The 19,237-nt window shown below is 38.1% G+C and overlaps 1 protein-coding gene and 1 long non-coding RNA gene across 4 annotated transcripts in view; one reads left to right on the top strand and one right to left on the bottom strand.

Moving 5' to 3' along the window:
• The first annotated feature begins 766 nt into the window (after window positions 1-766).
• On the top strand, window positions 767-19,236 carry LOC141752388 (retinoblastoma-like protein 2). The gene is made up of 14 exons (XM_074610296.1): window positions 767-936; window positions 11,781-11,903; window positions 12,170-12,276; window positions 12,660-12,763; window positions 12,968-13,105; window positions 13,341-13,520; window positions 13,752-13,821; window positions 13,961-14,070; window positions 14,455-14,631; window positions 14,943-15,014; window positions 15,305-15,365; window positions 16,289-16,449; window positions 16,604-16,768; window positions 17,308-19,236. Exons 2-14 carry the CDS (start codon window positions 11,830-11,832, stop codon window positions 17,578-17,580), a joined length of 1,692 nt encoding a protein of 563 aa, XP_074466397.1. The 5' UTR covers window positions 767-936; window positions 11,781-11,829; the 3' UTR covers window positions 17,581-19,236.
• Window positions 8,603-19,237, bottom strand: part of LOC141752399 (uncharacterized) — a 100,431-nt gene continuing 89,796 nt past the window's right edge. For 2 of the 3 annotated variants that reach the window (XR_012590233.1, XR_012590232.1), the window contains 2 exons: window positions 8,958-9,045; window positions 8,603-8,666 (listed from right to left, as the gene is read on the bottom strand). This is a non-coding gene — a long non-coding RNA (uncharacterized LOC141752399). Of the gene's footprint in view, window positions 8,667-8,957; window positions 9,046-9,197; window positions 9,279-19,237 lie in introns of those variants that run through there. The other variant, XR_012590234.1, reaches the window with a different exon arrangement.

The following is a 19,237-nucleotide window of genomic DNA, read 5'->3' as shown; positions in this document are numbered from 1 at the left end:
ACGGATTAGATTTTGGAGGTCAAAGGTCAAGGTCACTGTGACCTCACATCTGTCCCATTTTCGTGATATCTCAGGAACGCCTCGAGGGAATTTCCTTACATCTGGCGCAAACGTCCACTTTGACTCAAGGTTGTACTGATTAGACTTTGGTGGTCAAAGGTCGAGGTCACTGTGACCTCACAAAACGCGTTTTTGGCCGTAACTCAATAAGTCATATGCTAATAATGACGATGATAAAATGATGAAGTGATGACACTTTGGACAGACATAGATGTAAATGTTTTTTTTTATCAAAGTGTGACAATTACAAATCCGAAAACAGGGTTTACTAACATCAATATTCACAGTGCAAGTAGAAAAAAAGGAGCGCTACAGTACGTGGTTCTCTCAGTAATTATAGCTATTGTAATGCTGCATTCAGTGCATAAGTAGTAAGTGGTTTCATTGTTGGTGATCCATTAAATCTTAAATACACAATTGGTTGATGTTACCAACAGTGTTTTGCACATTATATTGGTAAGTTTTTATCATTCATACTACTGTTGGAAGAAAGGTCCATCAAACTTGTTTTCTTCTCTTAACCACATGCTTACATACGGTGTTTGGGCCAGACGTCAGTGCATAAACAGTTGCACTGGTTTTCCTCTCTACTGTAGGTCCTCCATGCCTCCTCTTGGTGGCGCTCAGTGTCCTGTGTTGGTTACTTCCACAACTGTTCATTGCTTCTCATAGCAACAAGACCCAAGTGACAAGTTGGGGCTTGTCTGAGCGAGGCCAATGATCTGAACTTCCTCAATGTGCAGAGCAGCAGGTTGACTGCTCTGAGCCATGCAGCACCACTCCTCTGCTACCAGCTGGACATAGAGAGACATACAGGGGACTCTTAGATCAGACGACCCTCAATCTGGATCTTGAAACCCAAAACAAACGACACTGGTAAGTGACTACGACCCTCTTTATGACTAAAGTTTTCTTGTTTTTAAGTCAGAAGTTCAGCTTTAGATGACATGGATGACATATTGCATGACAAGTCAGCTGACAAGCAAAATAAAACACTTATCATCCACTTCTCCATGAGTTATTGCAGTTCAGAGTGACACGCTACAGTTAATAATTCACTATTTTAAATGGCTTTATTGCAGCCAGGCCTTAATGCACTAACAATAAAGTTGTATTGATCATAAAAAAAGCATTGACTCAGTAAGTCACATTTAAATGTTCAGCATGTGTCTGAAAGTGAAAGTAAGAAGGCCTATTTTGATGAAGCTTCTGTCAGTGAGGAAAAACAGGATACGGGTGTTACCCATCGCAAATGGCAACATATTCTGCATTTCTCAGCGTGTAAATTGATATCTGATTTATTAAGGAGTTACCAGAAAAAAGAAAAACACCAAACAAACGTGCAGCATTGGACAACATTATGTGGAAAGCTGTTTCTTTCCATCTAGTAATTCATAGACAAGTTGTCCTACATCATTAATGAGGAAGATAATGAAGCATGTAGCAACAAAATGTTTTAGAGTTGGAGTTTTTGAGTTAAACTAAGCTACTTTTGTGTGTGTTTCAGTCCGGTTTAATACTTTTCTGTTTTGCTGTTGAGTGACTTTCTTATTTTCTTTTATTCTGGGACTCGCGGCACATTAACCCATCTGTTGTCGAAGGAGGATTAACGAAACATTCTTGAGAAATCAGGGCATTTTAAATCAGATAATGAGTGGTCAGGGCCTGGAGGTCTGCATGAATACCACAGGCTATGATTCATATGAAAGAGTAGCTGTGTGCATAGCGATGCTTCCCAATTCCTGTAAATCCCTATTAGTTGTGGGTGCTGTCTTGCTATTGAGATATTTCTGGTCTGAAAGCAGGAGCTTTGGAAATGAGTCAGAAAATATGTTTTTTTTTTTTACTAATGAAGAAATCATGTGACATAATATAGCCTATAAATAGCCTATATACTCTCATTTCAGTATTTGAAGCAAAGTGTTGCATCTGAGAATAGTGTGACTTAAAGTGGCAATAGTCAGAATGTTTTTCATCTTTTTTTTTTCATCATTTGGCAAAAATGCCATAATAACCTTTCAGCATATTGTAATTCAAGTGTTCTGGGAGATAACTAGACTTCTGCACCTCCTGATGGCTCTGTTTTCAGCCTTTAAAAAAATCTAACACACCACGTTAATAAGCCGATCTCCTCACGGTACCGCCAGCTGTGAACGCAGCTGTTTTTAAATCTTGTTTGCACAGTCTCTATTTGTTATTATTCCCAGTTCAATACACTATTGAGCTATTAGCAAACTAAATGAAATATAATTTCATTTTATTATGTTTGGACAAGCTCTTACATTATCCAACAGTTGCCACATGCCCAGCTGATAAACTTTAATCGACCTACTGCATGACGCAATCTTTGCTGGGATGGTGGAGTGGGTGAAAAACACATTTCAGTCTTCAGAAGTGTCTAATCCTTTTGTAAATGTTGCCTAAATTATTATCATATTAGATAGCACAATATAGTCCGGTATATGATAAATAGGGACTGTAGATAAACAGAGTATAAAAATGACTAGCATCTAGACCTACAATATACAGACAGTCCGGACACTGTCAGGCCTACTGTGCTTCTTTAGGAGAAAAAGCAGCTGTTTAACTCAAGATGAATATGCTGGAAATAAGTGATGCTTTGTTAAAGACATATCTGTTACACAAGTGCAAAGTATGTATGTACAGTATAGTATGTCAAAAAATTAATAATATAGCATGTCATAAAAAAGTCATAGTTAAGTATGCCATAAAAAATAATACTACAGTATGCCATAAATAATTAATATTATTGTATGTTATAAAAAAGTCACAGTATAGTATGCCATTAAAAATGAAAAATATACTATGTTGTAACAAACCTGGGATTAGACCAACAATAAAAAAAATATTCACCTTATTTGACTCCAAATTATTAAAATACTAAAATAAAATTGATCAAAACACGTGTAATGGGGTCAAATTGTCACTTATAGATATACAGCAAATAGACGCACCTATTCTTTTACGCAGAGTGACGTCACGCTCCACACGCGCCGCTGCTCGCTCCAATCAATCAATGCACCTGCGCGTGGCTTGCACACCTCCATGCATGAGGTACCTGGGCTGGGAGGAACTACGGTCCTTTTGCGACTATTGGCTTTTGCAACACGGGCGAAAGTTGTTGTTGCACCTTGATGAAAACGACATGTGGAAACGCTATTTAGTGAACTCCTGTGCCAACAACAATATCAACAAACACAACATGACTACGAGGAAAGTTCTGCGGATTACATGGACTCAAAAGAAGAATTTACTTGAGCTTTGACGAGAGCACCGATACCTGTTTGGATGTGTCCAGCGAGCTGAACAACAACAACCAGGACGACACACGGAAGAGTCTGAGAGAAACTGCTGATTGTCTTCAACAGCCAGGTGAGCAACATATAGGTTGATTCTTCATCAGTGCAGTTGGAGCTACTTTATTGTGATGACGAGAGATAGACAGAGTTGGAAATTAGTAACAGTAAACAGTAAAATATGAAAGTGTGTCTGCCAAAATAACAATAGGTATCTATTGAGTGTCTGCTAGAGTTTGGAATCCAGCAGCCAACAGTGGCAGGTAGACACAAACGTTAATTTCCAACACTGGAGATAGACTACATGATGCCTTAACAAACATGTAAAGGCAGTTTGAAACATTTTGTATATATTAATATTTATATATATTAATATTTATATATATATTAATATTTATTTTATATATATTAATATTTATATATTAATATTTATATATATATTAATATTTATATATATATTAATATATATATATATTAATATATTTATATATTAATATATTTATATATTAATATATATTAATATATTTATATATTAATATATATATATATTAATATATTTATATATAAATATATATATATATTAATATTAATATATATTTACACACATATATAAAATGTAACAAATGTCAGTATACAGTAGTATTTCATAACAAATGTCAGTTTAGTATGCCATAAAAAATTGCATCGTATAGTATGTTGAAAAAAAGTCAGTATAGTTTGTCAAATAAAGTCATGAAGTCACAGTATAGTATGCCATTAAGAATTAATAATAAACTACATTATAAAAAATGCCATAAAAAGTAATACTATAGTATTTCACAACAAATGTCAGTTTAGTATGCCATAAAAATAATGTCATAAATGAGTTTAGTATATCATAAAAAATATAGTCGATAAAAGTCAGTCATAGAATAGTATGCCATTAAAAATGAATAATATACTATGTTGTAACAAATGCCAGTGTAGTATGTCACAAAATGTCAAATAAAAATGTAATAGTCAGTGTATCATGTCATAAAAATATCATAGTATGGTATGCCTTAAACATTTTCAGTTACAAAAGTCATAGTATAATATATCATAAAAAATGACAGTATTGTCCAGATTTTTTCCTCAACAAAACATTCATACAAATTCTTCAAAAGAATATACAAAAATACGGACATCCAAATGATCTGCATAATAATTTTATTAAGTCAACACTGGAGTACTACAGTATGAAATGAAAAGAACCCGTGCACTTAACAAAGACAAATATTTCACTTTTTATTCAGTCAGGGTTCAGTTGATAGACTTTAACATCAGGTGACTGTTGAGAGTTTTATGTTCATACCAGTGTTGAAAATGTCCCAAGAGTTAAAAAATCTTCAGTACAGAAGATCAGACATTTTTGCTTTAAAAAGTTAAATACATAAATGTAGGAGTCAAGTCCACGAGAGCATTGCTCTAAGAAACAACCAATGATTGAGCTTCAAAAGTCTACATTAGCTGGATGAATTCACAAATATTATTCAGTTTTATTTTTGGATTCATTTCGGACCAATCAAGCAGCTGTAGTTACTTTTTGTTTGACTACGGGTAGGTAGGATATATAGAGTATGTTCATACAGTAGAGAACAAAGATGTGGAATAAGTAAACGGTCCTCCTCAGTGTGGGTCGAGAACTCTGCACTCATCTGGGGAGAAAAGAAAAGGAATACATAAGAATTTGCAGCACATTCAAGGCTGCACAACTAATTGAATATTAATCGCGATCACGATTTTGGCTTCCCACAATTAAATGAACAAGATTGCCTGAGATATTGACGTTTAAAATGCGTGCTCCGCTCGTAGAAAACTCTGCTGCATATCAAATTAAGTGCTTTCTAATCTATCAGCCAGCGAAAAACTTTTCTGCATGTTGCAGCTGCAGTCTAGAGTAGAAGAGTAATATACTGCATTACTCGTTTTGCCCGTCTGCCCAAAGGATTAAACTTGGCGGGTCAGAGACGTCGCTCTGTATTTTTTGATGGCATACCATACTATGACACTTTTATGTCATACTAGATGTTATGGCATATTATGATATAGTCCTACTATATTATTTATTTATGGTATTCTAGATTTTTAATGGCCTATTACACTATGGCATTTTTGTGGCATACAGTATGACATGTTTTCATGACATTTTACGACTATGACATGCTATTTTAACGAGCAAAAATGAGCAAGAGAGTGAGCGAGCAAAAATGAGTGAACGAGAGAGAGGGAGCGAGCAGATGAGCAAGCGAGAGAGAATGAGAGAAAATTAGTGAGCAAGAGAGCGAGCAGGAGAAAATGAGCGAATGAGAGGAAAGTGAGAGAATGAGCGAGGGAGAGAGTGAGTGAGCGAGAGAGAGCGCAAGCCAGCGAGAATGAGCGAGCGAGTGAGCAAGAAAGAGCGAGAGAAAATAAGCGAGCAAGAGAGAGAGTGAGCGAATGAGAGAGTGAGCGAGCTAGTGAGCAAGAGAGAGAGTGAGAGGGCAAGAGGATGAGCGAGCGAGAGAAAATGAGTAAGCAAGAGAGTGAGCGAGCGAGAATTAGAGAAAATGAGTGAGCGAGAAAGAGAACGTGCAAGAGAGAGAGTAAGTGAAAATGAGTGAGTGAGCGAGAGAGCGAGCAAGAATGAGCGAGCAAGCGAGAATGAGCGAGCAAGAGACAGAGGGGAGCGAGCGAGAATGAGCAAGAAAATGGGCGAGCGACAGAAAATGAGCGAGCTAGCGAGAGAGTGAGTGAGTGAGAGCGAGAGAGACAGCGGGAGTGAATGAATTAGCGAGAGAGACAGCAGGAGTGAATGATCGAGCGAAAATGAGCGAGAGTGAGTGAGCGAGCGAGCGAGCATCAACGAGTGAGTGAATGAGCAAGCGAGAATGAGAGTGAGCAAGTATGAGCAAAAATGAGGGAGCGAGAGAGAATGAGCGAGCGAGAGGATGAGCGAGCAAGAGACTGAGCGAGCGAAAATGAGCAAACGAGAGAGTGAGTGAGCGAGAAAGAATGAACGAGCGAGAGAGGATCAACGAGCGAAAGAGAGAATGAGCATTAGTTTACCATAAAAAGTGTCATAGTACAGTATGTCATTAAGAAATGTCAGTATGGTATGCCATGAAAATAATATAGTATGTCATAAAAGAATTCATAAAAAGTCATAGTGTATGAACAGTGTCATAGTATAACATTCCATAAAAAGTAACAAAAATACAAAATAACAAAAAATAATAAAATATAGTATGCACTGTATGTTATAAAAAATGTTACATTACATTATGCTATAAAATGTCATAGTATAGATTGCCTTGGAAATGTCATAAAAAAAAAATAGTATAGTATGGCATAACAGGGCTGTAGTACTCAGTCCATTTTTTAAGTCTTGCACTTGTCTTGGACCCGTGCTCGGCTATTGAGAAGGTTGCCTGATTCTAACAGTGTTACCCACTATACACATATGTATTCAACAGCAGTGCAGCGCCACCGCTAAAAATATATCTGAATGCAATTTGGGCCACCACGACAAAAAACAAGGAGCGCTAGTTGTGAATGCGAGAAATGCAATGAGACAAAGAGGGAGTGAGATCAGATTACGTACTGTATATAACACAGACCTGCTGACGCGCATTCAACGACATACTGTACTATGACACTTTATGACATTTTTATGGCATACTATACTATGATTTGGTTTACATTACCAAAGCAACTGTGAACTAAAAACTGATATATTGTCCTCTCTCTAGGTTACATGGTGGAGAGGAGGTTGTGTTGCTCAGACTGTTTGGTGATGCCTGGAAGCTGCTTGACATCCTCCTGGATCCATCTCTTCATATTATGTTCACATTAAATGTATCAATTTTGTCATATGGCTTGTCTATGTTGTATTTTTATTACGTGTTATTACTCCGTACACACTATATCTCTTGTCTGTCCATCCTGTTGGAGGGATCCGTCAGTTGCACTGTCTGAGGTTTCTTTCATTTATTCCTCATCCAGTAAGAGGGTCATACTGTAGGACAAAGGCTTCCGTATGCTGGACAGATTGTAAAGCCCCTTGAGGGAAATTTGTAATATTGGGCTATACAAATAAAATTTACTTGACTGACATTTTTATGACCTATAATAGTATATTTTTTTATGACATTTTGCATGACTTATGACATACATTATTTTTATGGCATACTATGCAATGGATTTTTCTATGACATTATTATGACTCATTTATGGCATACTATGACACTTTTATGTTAATTTATAACATACTATGACTTTTTTTAGGACTTTAATGACATACTATACATGTTTATGACATTTTCATGGCATACTATTTTAGGATATTTTTATGGCAAGCTATACTATGACATTTTTTGAGCATTTTGAGGGCATACTACGCTGTAACATTTTCTATGGCATTTTTATGACAGTATACTATGATATTTTTATGACATAATATATTATTTATTATGTCATTTTTTAATGACATTTTTATGGCATACTATACTATGACATTCATTCCTTACATTGTTATTTTTATGATATACTATGTTTTTTTAAGAGCATATTATACTATGACACTTTTTATGTCATTTTTAATGGCATATACTGTACTAGGAGATTATACTATGAGATTTTATAGCATAATATTGTATGACATGACATTTTTATGGCCTACTATACTGACATTTTTATGGCCTACTATTCTATAACAATTTTTATGAAATACTATACTATGACATTTTAATGACATTTTTATGGAATGCTACACTGACATATTTTATGGCATTGTATACTATCACATTTTTTATGGCATACTATACGATGACATTTTAATGACATTTTTATGGCATACTATAGTATGACTTTTTTATGACTTTCTTATGACATACTATACTATGTTTTATGATTTTTTTATGGCATACTTTACCCAATGAAACAATAATGAAAGTATCAAGACAATATTTTGCTTAACTGGTGTTCCTTACTTTGAGTTCGTCCAGCATCCTCTGCTTGTTTTAGATCTCTTCTTGGAGGCTGCTGAGCTGTTTCCCATCAGCCTCCCTGTGGTTCTCCAGCTGCTCCTCCAGCGTTTTCTGGAGGACGGAGGCGTAAAAAAACACATTACAGACACACAATCATTCAAATATAAAAATCACGTCATCTGACTGTTGCAGTCTTCAGCCGTGTATAGACGGTAGAGTTTTTCAGGTCCACCTCTCCTCATCTTGATATTCCTCGTCTCCACACAGTCTGCTGCTCCTCCCCCAAACACCTCGTGTCTTTTCTCTGAGAACCAACAAAGAAGATAAAGGAGCTCCTTAAATGGGCTGTGATTTCAGCTTCAGGTATTCTGAAGTTCTGGACATCAGAGACAATAATATTCTCAGGAAGTGTAAATCACACTGAATGATATCTGAATGTCCACATCTATTAGAGACCATATCCTATAATTTCATGAATTTTCAAGAAGTTCATAACAAAGTTAAAGAGGCCACTGAATTTAAAATATGTTGTATGTTTTCAATATTCAACAATATTAAACACAATGCAGCTGGTAATGAGAAACAAATATCCTACCTCAGAGCTTCAGCACAGAGAAGTTTCTCTCAGTTGGTCTGTGTAACGTTCCTCTTCTTCCCAGATGTCATCCATGGAGGCTGCATATCTACAAGTGTGTGACAAATAAAATCACCTGTCTTAACATGCAACACAACTGACAGTTAAAGTAAAAATCATACAACAATAACACACTTTTATAGAGTTTATAGTTATATATTTATATAGTTAGCATTAACACTGGAAAGTATTTGGACGAACCTGAATACTCTTCCATAGTTCCCGCAGACCTTGTAAACACCACTCTACTTAAATAAAGTCATCAGAATTTTGAGTTGGATTAATAAAGTTGAACCATGTTGCACACATTCAAACCAACCTTGGTGCATGAAATAAAAAGTGAATATTTGCACTGATAAATTATCTTTCATTTCATTTAAATTTATTTTGTTGTTCATTTTAACCCTAATTACTGTGTTTTTCAATCGAGTCTGGTACATGTAGCTTTGAGGAGAGTATATTCATTGTAAACGCAGTAGAGACTCTGTGTCTATTTAGACTATGTCTATTTTGGTACAAAGGTTTACCAGTGTGGTAGACAGTCTTCTGAGATTTACTCGCCAAACTGAAAATCTACCCAAATTTGGTGCTTGGCGGGTGTTAATTTCGGACCACAAATCTTTAAATCACCGAGTAAACTGGTATGCCATTACTGGCATATTTCTTACTCATAAAATTAGATGATTCTGCTTCCAAGAGCAACATTACAGTACTCAAGCAGTTGGTAATGTGAGGCAATAACAGAAATAGGAGCACCATGTGCTGTAAATTAAAACTGGGCTGAACATGTTTCACACGCATAGATTAATTACCGTAAACCATAAAAAGTTTTGGGCAAATTTTGCATCACGTGACGGCCCCGATAGTAAGTTCCATTTATTTTGTTGCTAATTAATTAATACTTATCCTAATGACTGTGCTTTTCCAATGTAATCTGGTAGCTTTGAGGAAGGCATATTAATTGTATCTTTTGTCCTCCATACATCTTTATGAAGCAGGTTCATGAGGCAGCTGTTCCCTACTGAGTTACAAACACAATAAATTATTTCCAAAAAATTGTTAAGAAAAGAAAGAAAAAAAGGTTATGAATGTGTTGAGTGAAGGGGCACAGTGGTGGACTGACTATGCTCGTATGACACAACAGCAACTCAACAATGCCCTTTTCTACACGAAAATGTCTGAAAAGTGATTAATATTCTAACAAGATCTCACTATGAATATTTGTAATGTTATGTTAGCTAACTTAATATGAATTGTGTCAGAAGACATTATTCTTCTGAAAAAAAAGTCTTACATCCTCCATCTGCTGTAGTTTGGGGGAGTTGGAAATTGCTAACGTAACATTTCCTGCTGGCTGGCTGAATCGGTTTGTCTTACTGCATGAGAGGAGAGGAGAAGGGAGGGGGAGTCGGAAAGAGACTCGCAGCTTGAGTGAGCACTGTTGGTCCTAGTGCGTGTAGTTTCTCCTAGTTTTATTTTTTTGTTCTAATATAATGTAAAAAGTGGAGAGGTCCAATACTGCCTTCTGAGAAAGTGTGCCCTCCTCGTAAATTACGCCCTTTGGTATCAACACATGCCATCTGCAGATACTGTACACTGAGGTCTGTCTGACTCAGTGAGGACAGTAACCCAGAATGATAAACAGCACATGTGGGAATGATTAGAGGAACAGAGTCTCAGATTCAGACTGAAGTGGGTGAAGTAGAAAGGGCCTCTACCGGTGGAGGAAGAGTATTCAAAGTAAAAGTACCAACAGGTCTACAATGATGTAAAAATACCTCATTACAAGTTGAAGGGTGGTGTTGGAGATGACGCATGGCCTCTGAAAACCTGTGATCATCGGTCAGTTAAAAGTATGAATTCATGCTTTCTGTAAGACGACAAATCAAACAACTTTTAAATTGCTTGTTTTCTCAATGAAGTTAGGATCGATCAGTGCCAGGCTATGCAGCTGCTCGATCAAGACCCAAGATAATGTCATCGAAGCATAAATACGGCAGCAACGCTGTTGTTTATATGTATAACGTTGTTGTGTATAAACCATAGACAGTCTGTGGTTTATACACAGACATTTATACACAGAGTTTCATCCGGTTTCTGTACAAATGTCCTGTTGTAGCTCTGGATGCCCACAGACAGCTACGATATTTGTTTTTCTTCCATTTCTGATTCACCATGGTCACCATTCTCTAACCGACTAATTAAATAAACTTGTCAATGGTACATCAAAGTTGCCAGCTGCCAGGGTGGAACAGTAGTTCATGTTTGGGAAGTTTTCCTATCTGAGATATGCAGCAACACATGTGACTCATCACAATTGCCTTTTAATGAGAAGATTGATATCAATAATTTCTGTATGCTAAATATGAAGCTAGAGGATTATTTTAGCATACAAACTGGAAACAGGGGAATCAGCAATCCTAGCTCCGTCCAAAGTTGAAAAAAACACCAGCAGCTGTACAATTTACTAAATAATATCTGTACACAACTAATTTATTTGTACACAAAGAGAAATGTAAAAGTCGTTTATAAGGAGTTTCATGCTATGGTTATTTATTGGCTGGGCCAGTGACTTGGTTACAAGAAGTAACAACCACTACATGGTTTTGTACATTTTGTTTAAATAGTAGCAAAAAAACTGAACTATGAAAATATGACATTTTACAAATTGTATTTATTTAGTGGTTGACTGACTTACGTTGATCACCGATTGTACTGCAATGCAAGGTTTTTAAGCTCCCTAAATTGCCTCTCTGTGGTTCTAATGTTCTTTTCCTTGTTTAGGCGCTCATTCCTGCTCTGACTCTCATCCTGTGCGAGTGTGGATGTCACCATGGCAACCGGGCCTCAGGGTAACCAGGGACGGCCAAGGTTTGGCCCCAGTGACCGTCTGATCGCTATGTTCAGGTTAGCGCTGAAGTCTCACAGCATTACTCATACAGTGGTTGTTTTGTTTGTATGGAATCTCAAAAGAGTGTTGACACTTAACATAAATATAACAAGGGCTACTCCCTGTATTTAAGTGGTGTATCGGTAAAAAGCACACAGGTTTACATTGAGAAAAAGGACTGTTTCACTATGTGTTGCATTTTATTTACTTTTCAGATGTTTTCCAGCCAACAATTATCGTTCATTTAACCACTATACTAACAACTATGCCTCCTCTGATTTAGGGCCTGCTCCAGAGATCCAACCGAGGCGATCAAAACGAGACTGAGATGTATGCTGCACACATTTCTGCAACACCACAGGGACAACGGAGGAAATGAGAACACCAACGGTATAATAACATATTAAAGGATCCTAAAATAATGGGACCAGGGGATGCAATAGTAACTTTAATGTTGGGGTTTCATTCAAATTTAAAGAAACACTGTTACCTAATGTATAATATTTCTGGAGGACTGATGATTACGGCCTTCACAGGGTTACTGGATTAGTTGGAGACAAATCTGTCCACATTTTTAATATTCACTGGTTCCATGAGAAGCAACATCGTGTCTTTGAGCACAGCAGGGAACTCCTGTCTGGCCTCCTACAGTATTTTAAATCCCTACATGATTGGAGAGCTGGCTGTGTTTTAATCACAGGTATCAAATGCTGGAATGAAGCCCTTGTTGTTGATACATGTCACATATAATCCTAGTGGTATTGCCTTCACAGATTTGGCAGTAAAGTGCTGCTGTGAAGCCGGGATCTGGTATTACAGGATCCTGGAGAACCTCATCAGTGAAGAGAGGAAGAGGCGGGGAATTGGTGACATCTCGGTGAGTGTACTGCCCTCATGTGGCCTCAAGTGGAACTGGTAGTGTCTGACAAACACCTTTTCTGCACACTAGGGGCACTGAATGAACGGTCACTGAGTGATACAGAATTGTTATACTGTATGTTTTTGTCCTTCAAGAGCCTTTTTTAAAAATTAAAGTTTTGATCTTTTAATTTTTTACATTTTGTGCATGTGTTTCTCGCAGCACATCTTGGAGATTGAGCCTTTCCAGTGCTGTCTGGTGGCCTGTTGTCTGGAGATTACCATATCATCAAGCCGTCTATCATATGACTTCCCTCTGCTCACTCAGATCTTAAAACTGGCACCATACCACTTCCTGAAGGTGTGTTTCCACATTCACGGACATTCAATGAAAAATGTATGCCATTTAATAAATGTCCATGATATAAGAGAATGTGCACAGACATGGTGTGCATTACCCAATATAGACGTCAATTCAGTGTTTGTTCCAGATAGTTTCCTATCTGGTTTGAGATTTAAACCAAAGCAACACCCACACCACCTCTAACTTTGAGGATACCTCCCGTTCGCTATTTTGTTTTCCTATGGTCTGACAGGTGATTGAGCCGGTGTTGCGGGTTGCAGTGTTGCGGGTAGCAGTGGGCCTGCCTGGCACTGTGGTCAGACACCTCGCCCAAGTGGAGGAGAAAATTCTGGGGAGCTTGGCCTGGACCAGCGACTCACCGTTGTGGGAAGAAATCAGAGCCAACGAGGGCCATCTGCCTTCCTGCCAACAGGTTGGCAATAACACAAAAACATTTTACCTGGCTCCATGAGTTATCCGAGATTTAATACTCGAGGTTCTTCCAAGGTGATGCCGGTGACAATTTCTGCGAAAGATTAAATTAGAAATATGATTAAAAAAAATGTCTACTGATTGAATGATGGACCTTAGTCAAAACATCCGAAGCAGTGCAGTGTCTCTTCATACAAACATGGCTTTAATGAGGGCTTTGTGTCATACGCAGGTGATGCTTCCTACACAGCTTGAAGATCCAAAGAGAACGGACTTTCAACCTGACAGAAACCAACCAGGAGGTACAAACGCAGTGTATTAAAGCTTGTTTTAATCACATTATTGTAATTCTATACCATTTGATAAATTACTCAATTTGATACACTCCTCAATTGCAAACGGACTGCAGTATTCTTATTATGGATTGACTGGTTTTGCCAGCGGATCTGAGTGTGGGAGCTGAACCGTCTGCCAGCACTGACCAACAGCGTTCCCCATCAGCTGTAAACAGGCCTCGGAGAAGCAACTCCCTCCATCTGTTTGCTCGCCAGGTCACTTAATCTACACAATAACATTCTCCCTAAGTGTAATAATAACTGTTATTTGGAGCCACATTTACAATCACCATTTAACATTTCTATCAAGACAAAAAAAGCCAGCTAATGTTTGTAATTTGATATTTTTTACATTAAAGATGATTAAAATGATGCATGAGTTAGTAACACACTACATCGTATCCTGTACTCTGTTTAGCTTATGTCCAGATGAGTCAATGACCAAAGTATTTTACCATCTATTATCTCTATATGCTATACTATATTTATGTACTATAACACTGTCACATGGGAATATAATCATTTCTCAGGGGAAGTTATTTTGGAATATTTGGAGATGATGATATTTGTAGTGTGGTGATGATTTCTTCTTTGGCTCAGGTTTACAGCTTGATGGGTAAGCGTCTGAGGGCGCTGTGTTCCACACTGGACATTTCTGATGAGCGGCGGCTGAAGATCTGGACCTGTTTTGAGTACTCTCTGGTCCACTGCACTGACATCATGGTAGACCGTCATCTGGACCAACTGCTCCTGTGCGCCATCTACGTCATATCTAAGGTGGGTTTTGATAGACCTGATAGAGGTAAACATGCTGGTTTGCAGCGATGTCAGTGTCTAGGGGATATTATCACTGTAGGTGAAGAACTGAACATGTTTTTAAAGGTTAAATTATAGTTTACCATTTTACACTTTGAATTTGTCTGACTAGTGTGGTATGTTGACCTGATGCAGTAAATGACACTTGCATTTTATTTATTTATTATTTATTTCTTCCAGGGAAGACGGCTAGTTTGACTCCATTCAGATTTTGGCATGAACTGTAACAACACTTAATAATCAATTATTAACTTCTGGCATTGCTTTTACAGATTACCAAGGGGGAGATACCATTCAAACACATAATGAGGTGCTACAAGTCTCAGCCATTTGCCAGCAAAAGTGTAAGTTTCTTTTTTCTTTTTTTTAAGATTACTCCTGCTTGACATCTTTGACCCATAAACAAAATATAAACAAAACAGTGGGATTGATACATAGACCTGAAGTCACTGTTACGATCAGCTCAGGAAGCTGATTTGCTTTTAAAAAAAAAATGGATAATTCAAACATAAGATGTGTTACTTAAGATGTTTAACATGTTTAGATGTTTAGCATATTTAAAGTGTATTTGAGGGTTTTGTGTTATGGCTATATTAGTTCAATAGTTATGAACACAGATATTTTTTGTTCTCAGGTCTGCAAAAATGTGCGGATGTCCGGAAGAGATACAGAAAATTCTCTCACTGGAAACAACAGTAAGAAACCCTTTAGTAATAAAAAAAACACTCATCTTCATGCAGGACAAATAAGAGTTAGAACTTCCTCTCATTTACCCAGAGATGAATTGGTGTATAAGGTTGATATGGGACATTATGATACAGTGTGATGTAATACACATATTACTGGCTCGCAGTTGTATGCCTCTGCCAATCAGTCAAGTTGCAGTTACATCCATGTCCGTAATCACTTCATTTGATCCTTTTAGACATTTGTGTGAAATTGTCATAATGAGCATATGAATTGAGTTATGGCCAAAAATTGTGTTTTGTGAGGTCACAGTGACCTTGACCTCCAAAGTCTAATCAGTTCATCCTTGAGTTTGTGCAAATTTGAAGAAATTCCCTCTAGGCGTTACTGAGATATCAAGTTCACAAGAATGGGACGGACAAACTACTTTCGTACGGACGGACGGACGGATAACCCGAAAACATAACGCCTGTCGCCAGCCTGGAGGCATTACAATGCTAATTTAAATATTAGATAAGACATGCTTTGACTTTGCAAAGACAGATGCATCCTGTTAGTCCAAATGAAACACTTCCTGCATACGAGTAAACATTATATATATATCCTCAGCTGGACACACCCACATGAGATCATCACCAGCATCATGTTAGAGAATTTTTTCATTTGGCTGCCATCATGCTCCACCACCACCATGCTCCCTTTAACCGAAGCCCTTTAGGCAGGCAGCACATCCAGGGTCAGCCACAAGTCAAGTATTAAGGAGCTGGAGTGCTACATTGTAGCTATGACTCATTGTATAAAAAAATTTAACACATCAAGTTACCACAATAACTCACAATATATTACCTGCATTATATCAGTAGTGGAAGAGGAGACAATGTGCTGTAATTCCACAACGAGAAGCGACCATTTATTACATTGTTGATTACAGATAATGGAGACCACGGCGTCAGATTCCCGACCCCCAACACACCATCGACACATTATCCAGGAACTTCTCAGGAGGACAGGGGCAATCTTATTCACTTTTACAACCAGATCTACACGACTAAGATGCAGCACTTTGCCGAGCAGTTTGCCCCAACCTCTGTAGTAAGTGAAGCATTTCAAGTCTGAATCTTGACAAACAGAACAAGAAGGTCACAAAATATCAAAATCCCATTGATGGATGTGTAAAATGTTGTAATATACTGATCACTTCATCTCTTACGATGGGATTTTCTAACGCATGCTGTGTCTTGTGTAGGGAGACACTCCTCCTTTGTCTCCATACCCCCGACAGTGGAAAGCATCTCCTCGCAGACAGCGGACGTCCAGCAGCCACTCCATCACCATTTCACCGTACGACACGGAAACCACTTCCATCCGTACACCCGGACTCTGCTACTACTTCAACTCAAGCCCCCCAGAGGTCTGTGGACAACCTTTTTAGTGATCAAATTACCAATAAAAATTCAATTTGTGCACAGTGTAGATAGAATATACAGTATAGTATAGAATATATATACATTTTCATGAATTAAAAAGGTCCAATGTGTAACACAGATATGGATAGCTTATATTAATTAGTATGTTTTCTTTAGTGTATAATCACCTGAAAATAAGAATCGTGTTTTCGTTAGAATGAGCCGTTTACATCTACATGCAGAGTGGCTCCAAAGCCGGCCGCCATGTTTCTACAGTAGCCCAGAATGGACAAACCAAACACTGGCTCTAGATAGGGCCATTTGCATTTCCATATTTTCGCATTGGCCACCGTAGTTCTACAAGCTTGGCACACGAGAGAAGTTTCATTTGGTTGCAATCTGCAACCTCACCGCTAGATGCCGCCAAATCCTACACACTGTACCTTTAACGCTTTTAACAGAACTAAATAATTGATTTCATCATGATTGAGTGATTAAGTCAAACAGTTAAATATTGCTACAAATATCCCTCCTGTTTCCACAGCGTCTGCGTGAGATCAATAACATGATCAGGACGGGCAGGTCACCCAACAGGCGAGGCTATGCGGTGCCACTGGATAGAGAAGAGGAGGACGAGGGAGAAGGGGAGGAGGAGGAAGATGATGGTCCTTCAGCGAAGAGGCTTCGTTTGGATGGTCAGTCAGCCTGGCAGAAGCGACTACATAATATGGTGAATGATCGCGTCACTAGAAGGGGCCGGGACCAGGACCGGGACCAACCGGGACCAGGACCAGCTACAAGGCCTAACCTGCACTAGAGCAGAGAGGAGCATGTAGTCTCACTCTGCTGCTGTTTCTGAGGCTGTAATAACACCGTCAGGGCAGCTTTGTCTTCCTTTACAGATATCTGCTAAGAATTCCTTCGGGCCAAATTCTTTGTCAGCTCAAAGTCTGGTCTGCAGTCTGTGCTAAAATTATGCCTTTTTGCTCTGCACTATTTCTGACACTTACTGTCCTTGAAAAGGGCATTTAACCCTCAGCTCAGTGGCCAATAGTAGAAGATTGTGGTCGTCCTGAGCAGCTCCCTGGTGGAGGTGTATGATGTATAAATTTGAAGTAGGGCATGGCTGGAGAGTGCTCAGTTGACTTCCCTTGGCTATGCCTAAATAAAGTTACACTGAGCATTGCAGTTAAAATTATGGGACAAGCTTGTCTGCCCTTTACAGCACTCATGGGGACGAGCATATGTCAAGCTTCTACCAGTGTCTAAGGCCTTTATGAATACTCGATTCTAACTGGCTAGATTGTGTTTAAGTGATGGATGATATAAGTGTTCACTGCAAGCCACTTTAAAGCCATTTTATGTGTTTTTCCTGTTTTTATCCTATAATGATGCTTTTTTGAATATAATTAAGAATTTTAAAAGATAGCTTAGACTGTTGAAAACATGGTGAAACATGATTTTTCAATTCTTCAGAGGAATGAAGTGACACCATGAAACTTTATTCAATGGTACTTGAAGTATGGAAACCTATGTGTATTTGAGAAACAAAAAGATAATAATAATGCTTTCATCAGCATGACTGATTGCAACCAGGGTTGGAAATTAGCAACAGCCACATGCTGGTAAAATATGCAAGTGGGTGCTAGATTTGCTTCACTCACCAGCCAAAAATACCGACGGTAATCTATTGAGTGGCTGGTAGATTTCGAAAAACTACCAGCCACAGTGGCAGGTGGACAAAAAAGGTAATTTCCAACACTGATTGCAAACTTAATATCTTGCATCATACTGCATTTCATTAAAAGCACCCCTCTACTCAGAAAAGGATGTTTGACCTTGACTGTGCAGAATGATGTATGCGCAGCTAGACAGGAGGCGGTTTCACATTCATCTGCTGAAGACACAAAGCTTCTAAAAATTAAATCTGAGATTAGATTTGGGCATCCAAAAAAAATGTTGGGGTTGTTAAAAAAACACATCAAACAAAGTATTACTTAAAGGTACAGTGTGTAGGATTTGGCGGCATCTAGTGGTGTGGTTGCAGATTGCAACCAACTGAATACCCCTCTGCTCACTTCTCCCTTTCCAAGACTGCGGTAATGTGAGCTGCCGAGTGTAAAACAGTGGTAACGCCATTCACCTCGCTCAGAGGCCATCCATACCATAATAACACTACCTCCCTATATAAATATGAAGGGCTCATTCTAAGCTAACAAAAACACAATTCTTAGTTTCGGTTGAATACACACTAATGAAACATAGGTATGAATATCATATACCATTTCTGCTAATAGATCCCCCAAAATGTTACACACTGTTCCTTTAATGCAGATTATTTTCATATCTTAAAACATGTCTTTTGTTAAATCGAAATACTTTCTGTATTCTCCCAAGTGTCAACAGCTTTTTGAAAAACAATCAGTGTTAAAATAAAGACACATTTAACAATAAACATACATTTATTTGACAAT

The sequence above is a fragment of the Sebastes fasciatus genome, chromosome 2 (assembly GCF_043250625.1).
Source record: "Sebastes fasciatus isolate fSebFas1 chromosome 2, fSebFas1.pri, whole genome shotgun sequence".
In the NCBI taxonomy this organism is placed as follows: Eukaryota; Metazoa; Chordata; class Actinopteri; order Perciformes; family Sebastidae; genus Sebastes; species Sebastes fasciatus.
Note: the sequence above shows the minus strand (reverse complement) of the source record. Positions and strands in the feature narration are given on the sequence as shown.